Source organism: Melanostigma gelatinosum, assembly GCF_949748355.1.
Source record: "Melanostigma gelatinosum genome assembly, chromosome: 9".
NCBI lineage: Eukaryota > Metazoa > Chordata > Actinopteri > Perciformes > Zoarcidae > Melanostigma > Melanostigma gelatinosum.
The window spans coordinates 12,625,592-12,647,632 of record NC_136642.1 but is presented as its reverse complement, the minus strand read 5'-3'; the positions used below and the strand labels follow the sequence as shown (position 1 = coordinate 12,647,632).

The 22,041-nt window shown below is 42.7% G+C and overlaps 2 protein-coding genes across 2 annotated transcripts; both read right to left on the bottom strand.

The window, feature by feature from the left end:
- Positions 1–4,505: 4,505 nt before the first annotated feature.
- On the bottom strand, positions 4,506–10,487 carry LOC306781662 (solute carrier family 45 member 4-like; the record flags this gene model as incomplete). The annotated part of the gene is made up of 12 exons (XM_079274606.1): positions 4,506–4,869; positions 5,137–5,205; positions 5,492–5,622; positions 5,769–5,849; positions 6,003–6,102; positions 6,570–6,689; positions 6,850–7,098; positions 7,198–7,335; positions 7,542–8,179; positions 8,291–8,470; positions 8,555–8,743; positions 10,268–10,487. The coding sequence occupies 12 exons, from the start codon at positions 10,485–10,487 to the stop codon at positions 4,564–4,566; spliced, it is 2,421 nt and encodes an 806-aa protein (XP_079130732.1). The 3' UTR covers positions 4,506–4,563.
- A 5,571-nt stretch (positions 10,488–16,058) lies between these two features.
- On the bottom strand, positions 16,059–18,175 carry LOC306781638 (G-protein coupled receptor 20-like; the record flags this gene model as incomplete). Its single annotated transcript, XM_079274577.1, has 6 exons — positions 16,059–16,244; positions 16,410–16,535; positions 16,907–16,991; positions 17,220–17,464; positions 17,590–17,856; positions 17,984–18,175. 6 exons carry the CDS (start codon positions 18,173–18,175, stop codon positions 16,059–16,061), a joined length of 1,101 nt encoding a protein of 366 aa, XP_079130703.1.
- Between the last annotated feature and the right edge of the window lie 3,866 nt (positions 18,176–22,041).

The following is a 22,041-nucleotide window of genomic DNA, read 5'->3' as shown; positions in this document are numbered from 1 at the left end:
ATTGTGTTTAAATTTGTCTTTGTGCCTGTTTCTGCTCGGTGGGGCACTTCAGAGCTGGCTCACTTGCAGTGTTCTGGACTAACAAACCATTATGCGCATGCGCGTGTTTGACGCACAGGCTGCATTGTTCAACGTGAACTTTGAGGGCCCTTTGAGGAATCCCATTGGTTGCTTCTTAATGTTGCGAGAGCCTACACGGCTTGTTAGCTAATTAAAGAGGAGCTGATGTTGTAATTAGTCAACGTTACAATAGTCGTGTGGATTGTCATTTTTAGACACATATTTGAGACAGTGTGCGAGGGAGACTCCAGGCTTAGGAACCATTTGCTCAGCATGCTCCAACCCTATTTTATTTTAAGGGCACCTCGGCCATTATTCAAAACGAACTTTTGGATTGAATGTAAAGTTACATTGTTTACAAGAATGAAGTTGCTGAACAGCTGGTAAATGCACCCTTGTGGATGTGTCCTGTAAGTCATAAATGCTCATAGTACTGCGCTGTATGGTTGTTAGAGAAATTCACTCGAGGCCGATGTAAAAATCATTAATCACAGGACGTTTATTCTTGCAAGAAGGAACAGAGTTGAAACACATACAGAACATGGATCAAGGCAGCTCAGAGGTTTGTCTCTGAGTCTCAGTCATGCTAAACACAAGCAGTGTGGTGGTACAGGGTAATTCACGATAAACTTGTCACACATGGATAACTTACACACGTATTGCTTTTCACACAGCGTAATCTTCACAAAACCTGGAACAACACTTTAACAGTTTGTTCTAGGACAAAGGTCATTCTATGAAATCAGTAAGTCTTGGTAGCAAATCAGCTCTGCTCAGACGTCTGCTACAGCTTTAGTGTCTCTTATTTAGGACAAACATCTGCGAGCCCCCAAGAGGAAAGATATCTGAGACGCTTGGTGTCAGAGGAAGTTTCAGACACCAGACATACGAGGACACAGGCCTCGAATGCTCACATGAGGATATAAGTCTTTGTAAGTCAACATACTTCTTTAGTCATTCGATTTTCCCAACAATGGTAATAAATGCCACAATGACGTCTCTTGAGGCGCTGAACCTATAAAGCTCATAGTGCAAACATATGGCTATGTTATGAGTGTAAGTATAGAACTCTTTGTTTACTTCATGTCAGCTACCAAGGAATATATAGGTTCCTTGTCAACTCCTGCATAAGCACACCTTGCAACAAGGAACATCATTTGTAGGTTCCTTGCATTGCAACAGGAAATACACACGGGCCCATTAAGAATGTTTATGTTGTCAAGTTTGAAAAGGTCTTGTCTGTGAAGTTCTGATTTGTCAAGAAGCACCATCCAAGAGCGCATAGGTGACCATCAGCGATGCCTATGGTCTGTCCACTGACATGCAGGAACCAAGTTCATATAAACTCTTGCAGTTTGTTTTTTCTGTACAATGTACAGGCGATGGGCACCTTCAAGGAGAATGTAGGGCCTGCGACTCGGCAGGTGGAGGTTCACTAAAAGCTCACCTCTCTGCTCTGTTTATTGGTGGGGCAAGTAGGGTTCAAAGAAATAGATCAATAGTAACCTATATGTCTGGATTGCGTCATCAAATTTTGTTGTATGAATATTGTGTGGCCCCATCAGAATTTTGTACCAAAATCGCCATCTTGAAACCCATTACAAACTGTATTGGCTAAAACATCAAGTAAAATTATTTAAATTGCAACAATGGGCTGCTGTGAGCCCTACATTGAAACTCATACGCATCTAACTCTGAACTACAGTTCTTGGAGCATTTATTACCTTTTGACCGTCACTTTTACATTTTGTCACTTGATAAAAACGAATCATTAAGTCTTACTGATCTGATTTGATTGCCACCTTCAGGAGACACCTATGTGCCTAGATATATTTAAGAATCAAAAGAACTTTATCATCGTGCATTTTCTCTTTAGTAAACTGAATCCTGTTGTAATAACTCATAGTGGCCTGAAGATGGTGGTGGTTGCAAAGTGTGTACATTTTAATTTAGTTAGTTTTTGACTAAAATACAATCAAACAGGAATCACAAGATATAAAATAATCACTGCAATCATTTTACAAAAAGTTAACAAATTATTACTTTACATTTTTTCATATTGGAATTGATATTACTTAACATCAATTCACCCTCAATCCGAGTTTGCAGCAAGGGGATATTTTCACGGTATTAAGGAATAGTTTCATTAGATTAACAGTTTTGCTGAAACAAGTTTGCTCAGTTGTGATACGAGTTTGTGGCAAATTAAGTATCTTTATTTCATGTACTTGGTACTATTAAGGACTAATTGTGAGCATTGGGGAACTTTTTTTCAGATTAGCAGCAGTTGTGAACGTCCGGGATATTGTATCTTTCCTGGACTGTAAGCACTTCTAAGCACATTTGGTTGACTATCTCGTGAACTAAATATGTGATTCCTTATTATTGTAAAATAATGTAGAGAAAAGGGCGAATGAAGACAATACATGTAGAGGTGGCATGTGTGGGCGATTGTCATTAAAAACAGACAAGTGAAGGTCCATTCATTTTCTTTTTTCAAATAATTGGTACAAAAATACCTTTTTCTCATTGTACAAAAGTCTGTGCAGCAGGAAAAATAACCAAAAAATCACTTCAAACACACCAAAAAATAGAGAAGAATCATAAAAGTCTAAACAATTTTATAAAATCAATTTCAATACTTCAAGATTCCAATATTTTGGTTCAGTACAGCAGTTTGTCACTAAAATGCACTAAACACACGAGCATAATCTCTGCTTTATTATTTACAGCGAAATTAGTGATTACATTACTTCGTATTTCTTTTAACATTTTCCATTCATATCTGATGCAAATACTTATGGAATTAGGATGTTCCCTTTGTAGGGATTGTAAATCAGGCTGAGTAAATCTGAAGGCTTGACATCCTGAAGTCCTTAGTGACAATCACACCATAGAAGACACCACTGTGTCACGACAGAGCAGGAAACAAGGTCCCAACGAATACTGTTGGGATTGATCGTGAACAAAATAAAGAAGCCACTCGACATCGTCAGCGAAGTCCTGAAAATAAACCCCTTCCTGCTGTGAAGCACAAAATCTGTGCAATGTTTTCACAAGGCTTCCCCCATTGTTACCTCTGAGCTGGACAATCATTTAAAGAGGAACGGGAACTGAGAAGGTCCAGTGTTTCTCTTTAAGATGCATTTGGTCATTGTACTTCAGCCAAAAGGCATTTCAAGTTTGCACAGATCAGCTGTTGGCCTTGAACAGAAGTGGTTCTCTCTAGCGTTCCGTAAGCAGCATTACAGGTTTCTGGAACAGTGTTAGATCCTGGGGTACTTCTGGCCCGATACGGGGCTACTTACTGACTCAGCTCTCTATTAAAAGATTGTCGAGCTGGTGTTCTTGCGAGGGAACTCGCCTGGCTCTCCTAACTGCCGTTACTCCCGTCGTCTACCCTGCTTCCTCCGGTCTGAGTGCACTCGGTCGAGGGGCCACCCTGACCCCGGGCGCTCCTACCAGTCGCGTCGGTTATGGCAGCTTCCCTCTTCTGGATCCGTGCTCTTGGTAAATGCCAGGTTAGGTTTTAACGGCTAGGATTACTTCTAAAACCGTAAGGGATTGTTAAGTGGATTCGGTCTCTAGGATAACCTTACAGAACTCAGTTGTTAGACATACAATAGATTTAACTTTTTACTGCCACGAGGAACTTTTACTACTTAAGCAAATAAATGCACTTGAGAAATTTACTTTAAATGCAGATTAAATATGTGTTGCAGGTTATATTTAGTTAGTTAGCAAGGGTTAAGCTACAGCTCACATAAAACGTTAATACACTTGATTCGTTATCTTAATTTTCTTCCTTAGATTATACTCATTCGTTTTAGATGCCGAGTGGGAGCTGGATTTCAAAGGTGCGATGAAAAGGTTATTTTGGAGTTGTTAGGAGCGAAGGTCTGGCCAGACCCTCGGTCCTCCTGCTCTCGCAGCAGAGTCCGTTCAACAGTCCTCAAGGCTCAGTACAAAGTCTTTCTAGGGCTGTTGTGTTCCTCCGTTGTTCAGTTGTTAAAGTCAATGAAAATTCACAGGATTTGCAAAATCCATCTTCATTGGCACAGAAAGGAGAATATGGCCTCTTCAGAATGCGTGTTTCTGTACAGGCAAGAACAAAAAAAACTTGATAAAAAGGGCCCTTCTAACTAGCTTGCTATGTAACAAGTTCAGGCATTATAAATGTAAAATTAAAAAAAGTTTATGAAATGGTTATGTCTGCAGCACATGTAGAGGCCCTTTAGTTTGGACACTTTCTGGCATTTATAGAATAACAATATCAAGTATGCAGAGACTGGAACAAACATTAAAAATTGTATGCAGAGATGCACACTTTTACAGCACTACGATTAGCCATCAAGTAACCATGGAGCAGCTTGTAGAAGAAGAAGAGATTCCGGTAGAACGTTGTGCCATCTTTCCTCCTTCAGAAAGGCAGACATTTGGTATAACCCACACATGTTGTAGTGTGTGCTTAGTGAGAAGAAAGCCAAACAACTCTTTACATGCTCAGGCAACAGAGTGATTCTCTTCCTTCTTCAAAATATCCCCATATGCGAGGTTCAGCAGAGCCAACCTCTGGTCACTGGTCCTTCCTCCATTTGGGTCTGAATCTCCAGGTTTACCCACCAGGCCCAGGCCCAGGTCCTGCTCTGAGCTGCTGGGCTCCGCATCAGGATAAATGACGAGGAAACAGGCCGTAAGGAAGCCGAGGAAGGAGCCTCCAGAGGCCACTGCAGGAATGACGCACACACTGCCGACTGCGTCGACCACAGCTCCAAGGGCCGATGCAACCAGAATCTGGCTGATGTAGACCTGGAAATGAAACGGGATTAGAGTGATTGAATATAATAGTACACACTGTAATGACACTCGTGCTTTCCATAGACTCTTATCACCACCCCTAGAGTAGAAAGCACCTGAATATTACACACATTTGGAAAAGTACATCATGTTACTTTAGCTCACACCCTGAACCTGCTGTGTCTCTGGATCGGTTCAACAGCAAACTCCTACTTGGTTGGAAGCCGCTGGTGGTCGGTTTAAGTTTAGAGCTGATGGGGGGAAAGTATGAACGCTCACCTGGCAGGACAAGATAGCGCAGTCAATACCAAAGCCTCTTCTAGTGTTTGCTGGACTGTGGTGAATGTACTGAGGAGAGGAAGAGAAGAGACACATCAATCACATGTGGCACAGAGTCTCAGTGTGTGGGTTTTCATGATGGAGTGTTTAAGGCCTTTAGGTGAAGGTTAAAAACTATTATTATGAGAAAGCTTACAGGCAAGGCTTCATCAGAAAACACCTCAAGTGATGAGATACAGAACAAATACAATATTAGTGTCCACACACTCAGTGAGTGACTGAACTAGTTTAAATGTTGACACATATAAAACATGGATGCTTTTCTTGCATGTGTACTGACTGTTTGAGTGCATACCTCTTTGATTTCATGGTACTGGCCGAGTAATGCATAGGGACAGTAGGAGATACTCATGGAGATGATGCCCATGCTACTGATCATCACCATGGCCACATAAACATTAGGGAAGATTGCCATGACAGCGGTTCCTACGGTTAGAGAGACGAAAGCGGTTTTAAATGCATTTTTAAATTACATTTCACTGTATTCTGCTTACCCATTAAGACCATGTGCAACTGCTCCCAAAGCTGCTGTACTTCACCTTATTATTGTTTATTTCATTGTGGCAACTGACCTATTGAGAATCCCAGAGTTCCAACAATGTAGACAATCTTAATGCTCAGATCAAAGTTATCCAGGTACTTCTGAAGGATTGCTGAGTGGAGTGATAGAAAGAGGGCGAAAGAGACATTTGAATTATTGGAGGCAGCGTTTACTTGTATCACTGATCACTTGTTTTCTCTGTAAACTCAGCAGTTAGGGCATTTAAATTCAAATGGATTGAAACGGAACAGTGTTTGTGTTTTACCAGAGCAGACAGCAGCAGTAGCAGCATAGACCACCAGTCCCCAGCAGCCCATCTGAACTCCTCTGTGATAGTTGAGTAGCTCTGTGGAATTGGCTGGTGCCTGACCAAAAAAGTGGAGGAATTTCAGTAACGTAATAGTACACTTGACTTGACAGACAGACTAGATGACTGACATCGTAGTGTTTATATTTGGCATACACGTCTGTGAAGCATGCTGGCAAATGAGGAACATTTTGCAAAGGATATCTAATTCGGATTATTTCGAATTATATTGCAGTTGCCTTTTCACTTCATTCTCATTTTCACTGAAAAACATATGAAAATGATTACGGAGTGACTTTTGTGGGTATCTGTACCAAACAATGATGTTTTCTTCAGTCTGTGGAATATGATATGTAGGCCACTACATCTCTGTAGCGTGACAATATTTCATTTGTAGCCGTATTGCGATTTTGGTGAAATGTTGCTTAATTGTGCTGGGTTTCTCTGTGGTACATCAAATTAACTGTTTTTAAACAATAAGACACGCAAGTGCATGAGGGTGTGAGAGTGCGTTTATGTGTTTACCGTGGGGTCTCCGTGGTAGATGACTTGCCCCATGAAATCAGTGTAAAACACAGCTTCAGCTATAATGGAGAACCATGTGAGGAGGTGACACACACACAATCTCCACAGCTGCGTTGGCATCTACCAAGGACAGAAAGGACACAAGGAATCAAGACTAGCGAGTGAGCATGAAAAATAAATTAGTTTAGTTTATTATGTCTGCGACAACAGACCTTTAAATGTTGGAAATAGTAAAATAAGAGAAAAAAATACATCAATATCAAAGACATTTGCAATTTACCTTCAACATGGACAACCAGAGCAGTCGAACAGTTGTCCCCTCGTCTGGTCCGCCCTCACTGCTGGAGCCCTCAGATGACAGACTGCTAGCTGAAAGCTGCAGCTCTCGTCTGCCTGGACGCCGCTGGAGTTCACTGAGGTCATTCAGACTTTGGGAGGTGGTGATTGGCCGAGGGCTCCACGGTGCTATTTTTCGCAGTCGATAGCGCTGCGATCCCACTCTTCCGTAGTAGGAGAAAGTGAAGGAGGGCTAAAAGAAGGGGAACAAAAGAGACCAACATCAACTTTTTCACATTTGCAAAATGACTGTTACAAAAAGTAATTTAAAACATGGAACATCCGATCGCACCTGTCTGTAGAAGGTGTGTGGGTGCGGTCGTGGGGAAACTGAGGTGTTGGAGGGGCGGCTTGTGGAGGCGTGGCCTTTCATCGCGTTGCAGTGGTCAGAAGATGACAAGGCAGCATCGACACCATTAGAAGCCTTGACCTGCTGGGACATGAGAGAGGCACAGACGTACATAGTAAAGGCACAAAGGGAAACTCAAACACATGGGACACAATATCTGAAACACAGTAAAGCCTATTGAAGAATAAGTAACAAAAATCAAATATCGAAAGACTTGTAACACTGCCTTGATAACATTTGTTTCTGTTTTGGCAAGGTAATTTAACACCAATAACACTTGCCATCACCCTGGCTTTCAGATACGAGTCCTGTGGACCCTTCCGCTCAGGCCAGTCTGGATTTGTAGGCTCTAAAACCACCATCTCATCAGAACGGGCCGGTGGTCCAGAAGGAGACGAGGACCCAATACTGTGGTTTGATGGCTTGAAAACATTGTCTAGCTCTGCCTGTGTCTCTGGTAGAAAGTGGTGCAACTGTGGCAGGAAAAGTTGTGACTCTGGGTCGAGGTCAGAATCCAACTCGATTGTAGCATCTGGCATGGCTAAGACTGAATCGCTTTTACACCGCACGCGCTCCACAGCGAGGAAGTCCATGTCTCCTTCCTCCGAATCCGATTTGTTGTCCTCTCTGCACGGGGCTCGAGCTGAAGCATCCTCCTCGGCAATCACGTTGAGTAAAGGTGGCGTGTGGCCGACGGGCCTGAAAGACAACTGGCTGGTAGACCCCCCGCTCGCCACATCTTTAAGCTGGTTGGAAGGTGCGAAATGTCGCTCGGGGATACTGAGCATGTGCAGTGTGACTGAGATGATGAAGATGATGCCCGCGAACAAGAAGAGGACCTGCTCCTGTGATTTAAACGCTTGGCCCAGAGCTGTGCCAGTCCAGTTGAGGCTGCCCAGCATGTAGCCCAGTGCTCCGCCGAGCCCTGGGGAGACAGGTATAAACAGATGCACAAGTCAGATGTCTGTGACATAATTTGTACAATGTCTATGTGGACCGTGTGTGTGTGTGTGTCCATACATCCGTGTAGTCTTACCAGCAGAGAAGGCGTGAATATTCAAGGCCATGTCTTGCTCGTCAGTGTCAGCAACATCGAGAAGGTAAGCTCTGATTGGTCCCTCAGAGGCATCAGCACTGAAGTCCAGCACCACCACACCTAGCATAGTAAGGACGATGCCAATTGGCTGGCTGCCGGGACTATCACCAACGGAAAGGCCTAACGGAACACCACACAATATACACAGATGGGGTTTAAACAGTAGCAGTACAGCGTTGATCTCCTTTGGAACCTTCTACTCACCTATCAATGATCCATTTAAGAACAGCGCCACTCCCAGCAGCACACCCACACACAGGGCCAGAATGAATGGTCTTCTCCGGCCCCATCGCAGAGTGCATCGGTCGCTGGCTGAGCCGATCACGGGTGTGAGCATGAGACCCAGGACAGGACTGAGGAACCAAGTTAAACTGTAATATTGCTCAGGAAGACCTAGAAAGGACACACAAACAAAATGATTCAAGACTTAGAAAACAGGCAAAGTAATTGTTGGACGAGGTGACACAAGGTTTTTGGGAAAGACTTAATAGGAAACCTTGCTTTTCCTCACATGTGCCTCTGTCTTCTTACATTTCACCAAATGGTTAAAAAATAAGCTAAATTATTACAGCAACACACTGTATTTAGCTAAATGGTCTGTGGTTTCACAACATTATTCACTTGAACTCTTGCCAGTGTTTCTTCAACAATGAATGACAGCTCAATGAAATAAAAGACGTCAGACAGGAATGTAAATAGGAAAACATGTCACATGCAGAAAACGTGAACACTTAATTAGTGGTGTTTTTGTTCAGGCAGCATTCAGCACAAAACGTGCTTTTCTGCATCTAATATAGTATAGTTTGCCTTTTGTGTTCATCTGAGAAGTCCAGATCTATGGTATTTTACACTGATTTATAAACGTATGCTGTTGAGATCTGCAAAACGTGTTTAATTTGATTTACTTGTGTTATTTTAAATCCTGTCTTTAACTCTGACTACCTAACTACTGACTGAAGAACTGATACATAACGAGCCCCAATGTACTTTATAATGAATTACTCATTCACGAGGCTGTTTTGTCCTGCCAACTTGGTACAAAACGCCTCAATAAGCCATCCTACTCATGTTTTCGCCACAAAAAAAGGCGAAGGTTTCCCTACGTTCCATTGTTTATAGAAGCACAGCACATGAGAGCTCTGCATGCATAGCTGAAGAACCACTAGTGCTCTCAAGCAGCTTCCTTTTTAGGGTGGCAGGACCAGTGCAGACAATGTTAGCCCGTTACAACAACACCGGCAGAAATATGCATCACCTCCCGTTGACCGTCATGAGACGGAACTTATTCCTATACTGTAGCAATTACAGGATCAATGTGGTTTGATATTGTTTTACTGACTTATGACCCAAATATCTGTGACACTTATGAGAGGCAATGCTGTCAGTCCTCAGTTATAATGAAAAACAACTGTCTCTGCTCGATGACAAAATCCTGATTTTCCACCCCTTATAAAGAGCGGGCTGTGTGAGCTGACTGGTTCTCACAGGAACAACATGTTACCCATGCTGTCTTGCTCCGCTGCTGTCTGTCTTCTCCCCAAAGTCAACAAAACAGCAGATGACTTATTGCAGTTGGAAAAATGTCTCTCCCTCTCCCTCTTGTGACTAGGGAGGAAAACAGAGACTAAAATGTGCTGTGTTAGACATTCTTGTCATACCTAGCCAGTGGAGAATGCCTTTGTTCCATTTCTGCTATAGTGGCAGACCTGTCATCTAACTACATAGCCTCTGGTTGGCTACTGCTGGGCAGACGGGTTACATGACACAGTGGTGAAGACGGGGAAATCAATAGGTCCAGTCTGGTAAGGGCAGTCAAATTCCACGGTGTTGACACTGTGGGTCAGCCAATTTCCTCACACTAACCAGGTGAACACTGCCACAGATGTATCAATGGCTGTCTGTATTGCGTCTCCTTACCTATCTGCAGCAGCACTGGCGTCACCAGGGCTGTTTCCATGGCGTAGCAGAACTCCCGTCCAAACATCACCGCCCCATGCATCACCCAGCGATGCAGAGGGATCCGCATACCCCTTCCATCTCCCCCTACTTCCGTCTCGCTCGCTCTCTCTTCGGCTTCTTCCTTGGGCTTCCTCCTCTCCGGAAGGCCACAAGCCTCCCTCTTTGCTTCTCCTCCCATTACAGTCTGCTAATGGGTTTATTTTGTTTGATGGTTGGTTTATAATCAGTGTAAAAACACTTATTGCTACTATTTTCAATATGTATGCAGAACTGCACTATGTTATTATATGCTGATGCAACATGTAACGTCCAGGGTCTTGATCACTTACTGTGTAAGACCAGATTAATCAGAGAGCATCTCTGCTGGTCGGCACATTGTGGATTCAAATAATCGCAAATATTTGAGGAGGAAGGAAACATCATTAATGAGATTACTATGTCCAAAAATGATGTGGTAAAAATATATTCCACTTATTTTATCACGTGGTATGTGACCAGCTGTGCAGTTCAGGAGTGATTGTGTGCCTCATTGTTGCTTGTAGATTCTAACTTCAGGAAGAGCAGAGGGATCCAGTAACTTTGTGTGTGGTAAACTGTGAGAAGGGTTGGAATGGGTCCGCGAATGTGTTTGGTCAATGTGTGTCAGCGGTTGAGTGCATGCAGTATTTGAATTGTGTAAGTTTAAGAGTGTTGCTCGGCTGAAGTCTGCGTGTGCATGTAAGCGCACTTCCTGGCACCTCGGGTGCAAGGCATGTGGAAACTTCTTGGCAGAGACCCACTGAGTGACACAGCAACCTGCAGAAAACAAGACAGTTAGATAGTAAGGTCGCATTGCCTTGGTGTTCACAGTCTCTGTCTTAACTTATTTTCTGAAATTGGTATTCATGATCTACAGATACTGACAGATAAGACTGGCAAAGCACATTTTTAATGTTACTTAGTAGGGTATCAAAGGACAAGTACTAGAAAGCTCCAGTGTGTTAAAATGTTTCAATTGGGTCACATGATGGGGAACAAAAATCCTCTTGGTTTAAGAAAACTGCTGCCCTGCCCCAATGAAGTACACTGGCAATCACTTAAGACTCAATATATAACTTAACATGCTATTACACAGAGCTAACGTTCTGCCTATGACAAGTTTAATGATTGAATGGACCTCATATAACAGAATAAAGGAACAAAGGACGACGCAATTTTGCCACACCTTAACTTTCTGAGATTATCATGAAGGTTGATTCATCAGAGGCATGCACAAAAGTTACGACACCAATTGTTCATAATTCCAACTGGTAAATCTGATTTTGGGGGATATCGTTAATCCCAACTTCTCTGTCGTCTTTACTCAATAACTTTCAGTCAGGTTATCCAAACAGAGGTTGGGTCACGTTAACGTTTAAACAAAATAAACGTCGTTAAAACACTCCTGTAGATGTTCTGTTGTGGTTTAACTGTGCGCTAGAGTAACGTGTCGCTGCGCGTAGTGAGCAGTCTACACGTGTCTTGTATGGTCTCCACAGGAATGCACGGTGTGTGTGTGTGTGTGTGTGGTAGTGTTGTTGAATATTTTTTTATACATATTTAGCTCGGGGCAGCTCTGACGGTATCGCTGACGTGACTTACCCGAGTCACCGACCTTTTCTACGGTCTACGTAATTAATAACGAACGGCATTATTATTTATCTTTGAGCGCGTGAGGATGGTGCACATAGCGCTAGTTGGAGACACCACTCCGGATACATTAACTTTTGCATTAACTGTTTGACTTGTGGCTATCACATCGAGCTAGGTTGGCTAATACATTAGTTAGGCACGTTAGCGAGTTAAGAAAGCAGTGCTATCAAAGATATTAAGATGTAACATACCTCAGGTTCTACTCCGCTGAGGTAAAGTAAAAAAGCAGTTCCGCGTTTTGTCAAATCTCGACAACGTCACATCAGAATTATATGTTTTGGGTTAGCTATTGTAGCAATCTGGCTAACTGAATGACCACTTGGTCCACGACACTCATCAATCTCATTGGTTTCCACAGTAACAAAGCGAGTAGGGGTCGTTAGACGACGCGTATTGCGTCATCGAGCTACTCACCTACGGTGGGCGGGGACTCACGATGACGGTGGTTTACTTTACATTTATAATGTTTTCTGCTCTGGTACACTTCACAGGTCACAATGTAAATTCTCAAAACTACTTGTTTAACCTCCACATCACCTAGTCACGTGTGCACATCATAAAAGAGATTTCCCAGTCTTATGACCAAATTGCAAATGATGTGGCACGTCTGCAAATTGTTATGAACAATTGTCTATTTCATACATTATCAATTGTTTGTGTCATACACACACACACACACACACACACACACACACACACACACACACACACACACACACACACACACACACACACACACACACACACACACACAACAAACATCTAGGCATTAGTTAATTGCATAAGTCATGTGTATACATATGTTTTAAAAACTGACAATTTTTCTATACATTTCTATCAGACTTTTTTTTTTTTTAAATGTGTCCTAGATAAATAAATTGCCCTCACATGAATCTTGACTTTCACTCATAAAGGGGGATGTGTAGAAAGACTGCATTGTAATTCCCCAAACAGCGCTGCGTGTACAATTCTGCCCATGGGGTGTTTTTCTGATTTCATATTTTGGACCTTTGTGCTGTGCAGTGCTGTAAAACAGTCCTGTCAACGAATTAGCCGACAGTACAAACAGTAAAGGCGTGAATGTGAATTATGTCCCAATCTCTTGCAATCAATCTTCCACATACAGTCATTTGTAACTTGTCACCGTTGATATTGATAAGGCATACAGAAAAACTGCAGCCGTGTTCATTTTCATTCATTGTCATCAACACCGTTGTTTACATCAGAAAAATACTTACAGAGACAACATGGTTAAGCATTTTGACTGTCTTTTTTGTAAACAATTACACAATGACTTGTCATTCTGATGCCACTGACATGTTTGAACCTGACATCATCAGTTCATCTTCTCCCGACCGACAACTAAAATCTGCAAAGCCCGTGGCCAAGACTGTGAGGAGATGGACCAACGAGGCAAAGCTGGAGTTACAGTCCTGCTTTGTCTGCACTGATTGGACTGTTTTTGAGGCTGCTGCCAGACCTGGATGAGCTCACTGACACTGTGACATCATACATCAGTCTTTGTGAGGACATGTGTGTGCCGACTAAAACCTTCTGCACGTACAACAACAATAAACCCTGGTTTACTGAAAAATTCAGGCAGCTTCGTCGGGCTAAAGAGGAGGCCTACAGAAGTGGGGACAGAATCCTGTACAGCCAGACCAGGAACACACTGACGAAGGAGATCACGGTAGCAAAGAAGAGCTACAAGTTGGAAAACAGGTTTTCAGCCAACGACCCCTCGTCAGTTTGGAGAGGTCTGGGGATACTCACCAACTACAGGAGACCATCCCCCCACACTGAGGAGAATCACCTGAATGTGTTCTACTGCCGGTTTGATAAGCCCACTTTCACACCCCTGAAGTTCTCAGACGACACAGCGGTCATCGGCCTCATGAGGGACGGTGATGAGTCTGCGTACAGACGGGAGGTTGAACAGCTGGTCCTCTGGTGTGGTCAGAACAACCTGGAGCTGAACAAGCTCAAAACTGTGGACTTCAGGAGGAGCCCCCCAACACCATACTCAACAGCACGGTGTCTGCAGTGGAGACCTTCAGGTTTCTGGGATCCACAATCTCCCAGGACCTGAAGTGGGCCTCCAACATTGACACTGTCAGGAAAAAGGCCCATCAGAGGTTGCACTTCCTGCTCCAGCTCAGGAAGTTCAACCTGCTTCAGGAGCTGCTGATTGTGTCCTACTCCGCCATCATCCAGTCTGTCCTCTGCTCCTCTATCTGTGTGGTTTGGATCGGCCACTAAACAGGACAGAAACAGACTACAACGCACTGTCAGGTATGCAGAGAGAATTATTGGCTCCAGCCTGCCGTCCATCATGGACTTGTATCTCCAGAGTCAGGAAATGGGCTGGAAAGATCCCTGCAGACCCTCCACACCCTGGACACAAGCTGTTCCAACTCTGGTAGTACGCCAAAACCACCAGACACAGGAACAGCTTCTTTCCACTGGCCGTCACTCTGATGAACAATTAATCAGTCATACTGCACTATTACCTCCATTTGCTCTATCACCTCAATTCCATTGTCATTGTTGTTGGATAGGTTTATAGGATGATTCGAGAAATGTACCAAAGCGACAGAGAAAAACTGTAATATCAATTGTGCTCAAATATACAAATAATAATTACAGTAATAATAAGTCTTAATAGTTTGAAAAGTGGCATAATATTTCAATAACAATGATAATTGAGCATGTATCAACTCATTGGTTGCAGTTGTTTTTTTCTAAAACTCATTCCTCAAATGTAAAATGAAGACTTATGAGAATATTTTAAGAAACAGGCAGAACTATTTGCAGAACCAGACAGAGCCGGCTTCACTACAACGTTGGTACGTTGACGACTCATTCACTAGAACTTGATCCGACGATTGTTGATGACAGAAAATTGTTTCTGTGTTTTCTTAACAGCATATAAAAAAAATACTTTGTTATCATGAAAGAATATTATTACTGACCAAACATTCACATTGTAGCTGCTTTCAGTCATCCAAGCGGTTTCTATTTGAGTGAAAACATTTTCTTTAGTTTCATACTGCAATAGTCCTTGAAAGGGAGTGCAGTGTCGCCCTCTGCTGCACAAAAGTGATGAACCTTCCCAAATACTCCTGCAGTGGATCTTCTGAGGTGCTCATCGTGTAATCCAAGCAAAACAAAACGTATCAATATCTTTCCAAATGGTAAACAGATACAGGTGTGCTCTGTTTTACATCGTGTTGCAATTGTGTGATGTTGAATTCCCTCCTGTTCACAACCAGGCATTGCAGTAAGAAGTTGATCCAAGTCTGTTTGACAGTGCATGTTCCCCTCTAATCAAAATAATGCAAAGGTAGGAGTCAGGGGGGGGGGGGGGGGGGGTCAGCAATATCTCCTTTTGTGAATACCAGCACTTCTGTCCCGGCCAATTACTAGATATTCTGCATAACAGACTTCACAGATATCAGTGTCTGTCTTTGCAGTGGCAATTGATTTATTTAGAGATTACATACAGTATGAAATAAACCTTTTACATAGTGCTGCAACAGTTAAGACTATCCCTGCTATCTTACCAAAATAGAAACTGTTTCAGTTTTTAAAAGAAAGATTTGACATAGAAAAGTGCAATCTGGACACTTTAGAGGTAAAATATATCACTACTATTGCATCAAATATGATTATTGCTATGAGACTTTGCATTTTGTCACTATATGGTTCAAGTAATACTACACATAAGTCAGCTTTGTATTCTGTTGTATTGTTTGAATTTGGTGGCAAACTGGTCTAGCTTGGGGAGATCTTCCCACAGACTAAATATATCTGTCTGTTGTCAGCGTTGTAATTAATTCAAGTAATACAAGTTTTTAGGCTGCTGAACCAGCTGAATTTGTTTGACTTTTTAAATTTTATATTATTATAATAATCATTGGCTGTTGATCCTGATCTCCTAGCACTGTGACATTGACCTACACACTGAAGCTGTTATCACTGGTCAGCATGTTACAGAGTCCAGATATATCAGCCACCTTTCTCCAGGCGACTGTGACATCTTCGTAACTCTCAGTTTTCTTCACTGTGAAAGAGGCTTTTACAGTGGTTGGTTCTTCTCCAGATTGTCTCTCTGCAGTGTAGTGGGGATCTTGGTCATCATGATCGTATTATTAGTGATGGCGTTCGCCGTCCCACCTGAGGCCTTGGGGCTGCGCTGCATGCTGATGATGTCGGCGCTAGTCTGCTCGGGCTCTGCACGGCGGAAAATATTTCTCATGGTGGCCTGAGGGAGAAACCAGCTGTAAATGATTCAGTGAATCGATGAATAAATAAGCAATTAAATGAGCGATGGGTGGACAAATTCTGCCTGGAGGGAAGGTTGGATGAATAGATGGACAGGTGACAGAGAGGAAGGATGCTGGGATGAAGTAAAGTACTCCAGTCTTACCTGGAAATTATTCGTAACAAAACAGTAGACGACAGGATCCATACAGCTATTCAAACTGCTGAGCGTGACAGTCAAGTGGTAGGCTATCACATGGTGAGGCATGTCAGGGTGGAAGTACACCACCACCTGCAACGCAGCCATGACATCACACACAAGGTTGTTACATTTGTCCAAAAATGTATGAAAGCAGCAACATATATTGCATAATCACCTACTCATCTTGATAACACAGCAGTTCCCAACCTTATTGGCTTCCTTCAAATCAAGCAATGTCTACTTGTATGTGATCGTTGAAGGCGTCATGTTATTTTATTTAGTTATTGATCTTATTTTGCACTTGTACCTCCCTTTTGTGTATGGGTTCAGTGCTACTTGATATGTGCTCTCATTTTAATTTGTGTAAAAATAATATATTATACTTTCTAATACTTCTACGTCTTATCATTGACGATTATTCTTTTTATTTTAAAACAAAGGTCCACCCGTCTCTCACTCACCTGTCTGATGTGGAAGGGTGTGAAGCAGACAGTGAATATGATCAGCACTGTGACCAGCAGCTGGACAGCCCTCCTTCTCCTGTCCCTGAAGAAATACAGTACTACTCAAAAGCAGCACTGTGACATCCCATCAGCAGTGTGCCTCCGGTGCTTTCAACATGAGTCATTTTACCTCACTCCGTTTATTTTAGTATCCAAAGCTATGATCCGTAAAACACACTGTATTTTTAAGTTTGGAGCCCAGACAGGAAATGTCATGATATTCTGCACTTTACTGTGTCTGTGTTTATTGATAACAAAACACTGGTTGTACCTGCTCTGCTGCATCAGGCGGCGGTCGGCTAGTGCCCACATAATTCTCAACGTGAAGACCATGATGATGATGAGGGGTAGAAAGAACTCAGTGATGGTGAGAAAGAGGAGCTTTAAGAGACAGCAGCCCGGGTGCTGGAAAGCAGTGGAAAGGAAGGAGTAGGTGACCACGATGGCAAACAGCCAGACAGACACACACACACATTTGGCCACACTTAAGTTCCTCCACCGACGGGAAGCTTCGACCTGCAAGGACAAAAGGAAATATGTAGTTTTTAGGTTGTTTCTGGTTTTGATCCCTGGATGAGCAGGTATTCGGCGTGTTAGGCTTCAGAAAACGTTATTGGCACCGAACTAAAGGCCAAACCCACCTGCACGATGGCGAGGTAACGGTCGACACATATGCAGGTCAGAAACAAGATGCTGCAGTACATGTTGACAAAGTAGCTGAAGTCGTGCAGGTAGGAGCAGGTGAGACAGGCTCCCCCACTGTAGTACAGCAGGATGCGAGTCGGCAGAGAGAGGTTCACCATGAGGTCCGTCACCGCCAAGTTGATGGTGTAGATCACGGAGGTGGTCTTTTGCTTGGTGCGGAAACAGAAAACGTAAAGTGCGACTATGTTGAGCACCATGCCCACCTGTGGGAGAGGAGAATTAGGGTAGTTTGTACATGACAAGCATTGTCAGTATGAGTTTGGAAACTCATATAAGGATGTAGGTAATATTTACTTCTTTACTATAAGGGCTCCCCGAAAGACTGCCTACCAGGAATATGAAAGAGTTTATGACCATCAGTGCAATCCAAAGGCCGTAAAAGTCATTGTAGAGGCCCTCGTCTAAATGTCTCTGAAGATATGCTTCCATGCCACTGCTGTTACTGGGACTGGCTAATACAGGCAGCATGGGGAATGAAGTATTGATAAAAAGCCATGACTCAGTGCTGTTGAAGTCCATCATAATGGTGATGATGATGATGATGACGATGACGATCCAGAGTTGGTGCAGACACTGTCAAACAAAACACACAACGTTGCGTTATCGTCAACAATTACTTTCAATTTTAGTCAGGGTGCAATTTAATGGAAGGTTTCTACAATGCCCATCTGATCTTTTCTATACCTATTCAGGGGCTGCCGGCTATCCCAGCATGCATTAGGGCGACAGGGACACGCAGGTACACACTTATAAAAGACTGTGGTATTAGTTTAAAGCTTATGCAAACTCATGGACAGACATACAGATTCTCTCTCTCCACTCACTCCTCCTCAGTGAGGTTGTTGCTGTTGGCATGACCAAACTGACAAAGCCACTTTAAACAAATATAAGACTTGTTTAGATCATTACTTATGATGTAACTGTATTTATTTATGCAGCAATGTTGTGTGAGGGGTGTATTTATTTCAAGCTGTTTTAATTACGGTAAGAAATGTAGATATTAACTCTTACTGGCACACCCTTTTCGTAAAACACAGACATCTACCCCTTTCTGGCCAAGGTGTGACCTTTTCATGGCAGTCATAGCAGAAGAATAATGCGCCATGTGCTTCATTTGAATAGCTCAGGTCAGATCAGATACTCATTTTCTGCCTGTGTGAATCACTCGTGATCTGTACAGCCTGTTTATTTACCTCATAGAAAGATGGCGCATTCCTCTCATAATTGGGATAAACAGAGTGGATTTGGGTAAATTCTGTGTGGACGAGAAAACTGTTATTTCCCGGATATTTACAATTTCAAGTCATCTTATGTTTACGTTAATTCAGTCGGTGCAGCACTGACACCTTTGCAACCCCAGAGACACATTTATTGGTGAGAAGGCACGAGATGAGACATCCACTGATATTAACATAACTGCGGCGTGAATAGAGCTTCAACTAAAGCTACAATATGTGCAATAACTGCAGAGAACAGTGAAAAATGTGGACTACTTCAAAGGTGAACAAGAAACTGTAACAGATATCACTGTGACAAAATGCAGCAGTTTATTTTTACACATGTCACATGTTCACGGTATGGTGATAATTGCTTGCAGTGCACAAGCAAAATCCTGCTGTTATGAGACTTTATAAAATTAGACACCCGAGTTAACTACGTGACCCTTTCCAGTTTTCAACTGTGGGGAGGAAAATATGCAAATATGAACCACCATCTACCAGGCGTGAATAATATAGACAGCAGAGGGCAGTCAGTGACTGTGCCACATGGAATGTATCTCAATAGGATATAATGTGAGGATGGATGGAAGGACAGATCGAGATGAGACTAGACATATTAACAACAGTAGAGTGTGAGTTGAAGTCGTGAGAAATCCACAGGCATTTAGAACATAAAAAAACTGTCAAATGAGGTGAACACCATATTTTACGTGCTGCGTCCCAACGAGTTTCAAACCCCAAATTGGCTGGAGGCTGGAATGTTACTATTCTTCCATGACAAATGTAGTTTAATTGCTCATGTGAATCCCAGACTGGATAGGTTTGTGTTGTGTCTGCTCGTGGCTCACAACTAATCTCTCACAGCAAAATAATCGTCGGGCTGATGAAATATGTAGTCAGGCTAATGACAATAACATGCTCAGCTGAGGGTGAGGCATGAATAATGTGATTTATCTGCATTAATAAGATCAGTCAAGCCATAGAACATTAAGACCATTGAAGGAAATAAATTAGTTTTCACAGCAACATCCCCTGATATTGTTCATCTTACTGGGGGCCATAGTTCATCATCGTTAACAGCGCTAACGAGCGTTATCTGTTGAGAAACAAATGGCTAGGACAAGTAATACATTCCAGTGGTTTTCTATCATTTGTTGTCGGTGATGGTCGTTGGAAAGATGAATGTTGAGCCCCAACATATCCTGACCCAACTATCCAAAGCTGAAGAGGAGTGCTCTGTTGCACCTGTAGCCACACCCAACAATGATGTCATGGTGTCCTGAAGTCCACCTGTACATCTCAGGCAAATTCGCCACCTTCTCATGTGGATGTCCATTCAGTGTTGGTGGTAAATGTAGTCAATTGAAGCAATACATTACTCAGTGCGTGCTAAATTGACTGAGAAAGCTCAGCTCACAGACCAGGATGCATAACTTCTGGCGCCCGGCCATATATCTTCTTGCACGGCAGCAAGCAGCCTCTGCCTCTCTCCGCTGCTTTCCTTCTGCCGTACGCTCTGGCTCGGATAAGTAGCCTACGTCTGAATATCCGAGTTAGCCAAAGAACTGTAAAATGTATCCTTGTCTATAACATCCCATGCATATTTGGGGAAGTAGACGGTTTGCAACGCAAACAAAGAGCCCAATATGCTGCATGCGGCCCTCTGGCTACCCAGAGTCGGAGACTAGAAATCCAAGCAGATATAGCCCGTACTTCTTCCTTTCATCCAACTACGTCACGACATGACAGCGCTGGATGCTGCAAACTCGGTCAATATAGCGCTCACTATGGGATGTATTGATCAGTCGACTTACATTTACCATCAACAGTGATTGGACATCCACATGAAAGGGGAACTTTCCCTTTAACTTTTCCTCTAGTGTCATATTTTGGTGTATGGCAAATTACTTGCAAAAGACATGCCATTCCCGTTGTCTGAAGTTTATGTTTAGTGCTAATTAGCAGTATGAGTGCTAACATGCGAAACTAAAATGTGTTAGTATTTAGCTTAAAGCACCACTCAGCTTTGAAGAACTGCTAGCATGGCTGCTAATCTAAGGTTTCATTCCTGCAGTAGAGCTAAAATAAAGACAAAAGAAAGATGTGAGCCCACAGTAGATAACCATTCCTTTGTAACTACTCTAAATTGTGTGCATCGTATTGTAAAATGAATCATTTGGCATAAACACTCGTGAGCATAATCAGTTTTGGCTAAAACAATAAACCCCAAAAGCAGATACCAAATAAAATGTTAATAGCAACTGTTGGCTCCGTCGTCAGAGGCGCTAATTACAAATAGATGGAATGCTGGATAAGTTTGTGTTGGCCTCTAATTTGAGTAGACACCGATAATATGATAGTAATCTAATGCATCACTGCTGCCGTCCCATTGTTGCTCTGCCTCTTCTGACATCAAACACTGCGGTGATGTAAAGTGATACTGAGAGGAGAGCGTAGGGCCCAGAGGCAGATGACAAATAACACTGTCCAAATAAATTCCAGCAGCGTGGGAGTCCCGTTTATGTGAGTGTGTGTGTATGTGTGTGAAAGAGAGATATATAAAGAAAGGGAGACAGACAGGATGGGGTAGTAGAATACAGATCTCACGCTGTCCTGCATCAAATTATAGCTTCACAGAAAGCCCCTCAAGGCAAACGGAACATTTCTCTTGCCGCTGTAACTCCAATTTCAGTGATAGTTGTACGTGTACATGCAATAAAAGTTCACAGGGGTCTTTCCGTGTACTTTGATTGTGTAACACGTCACACACATTCTCTGGGATGGAGTGTGAGCGTAGCTTATTCAGTCTATTCAATTACACACTTGTACTTCATTGTACACTGAATGTACTTGTGACAGGGACTAATCATGCCCCTGTTTTAATTTAACAATTTGTATTAGTCTGGTTTCCTGGTTAAAACATAACTGGAAGACCTGATTTACTTTTTCTCTCTTTAAAAAACAAAATACTGTTTGTAGACACAGTTTATCCAGCGCTGAAGACCACTTACCTTTTGAGAAAAAGGAGAGACGAACCAGTCAAACCATGAGACTAACTCCAGTAAAAGTCAAATCTGTGTCTGGTGAAGCTGATGTGTCCTCATGTCCGTCGGTGTCCAACCAGGTGATGCTGGATCTCTTCCAAAGTTCGGGTGCTTCAACCCTCAG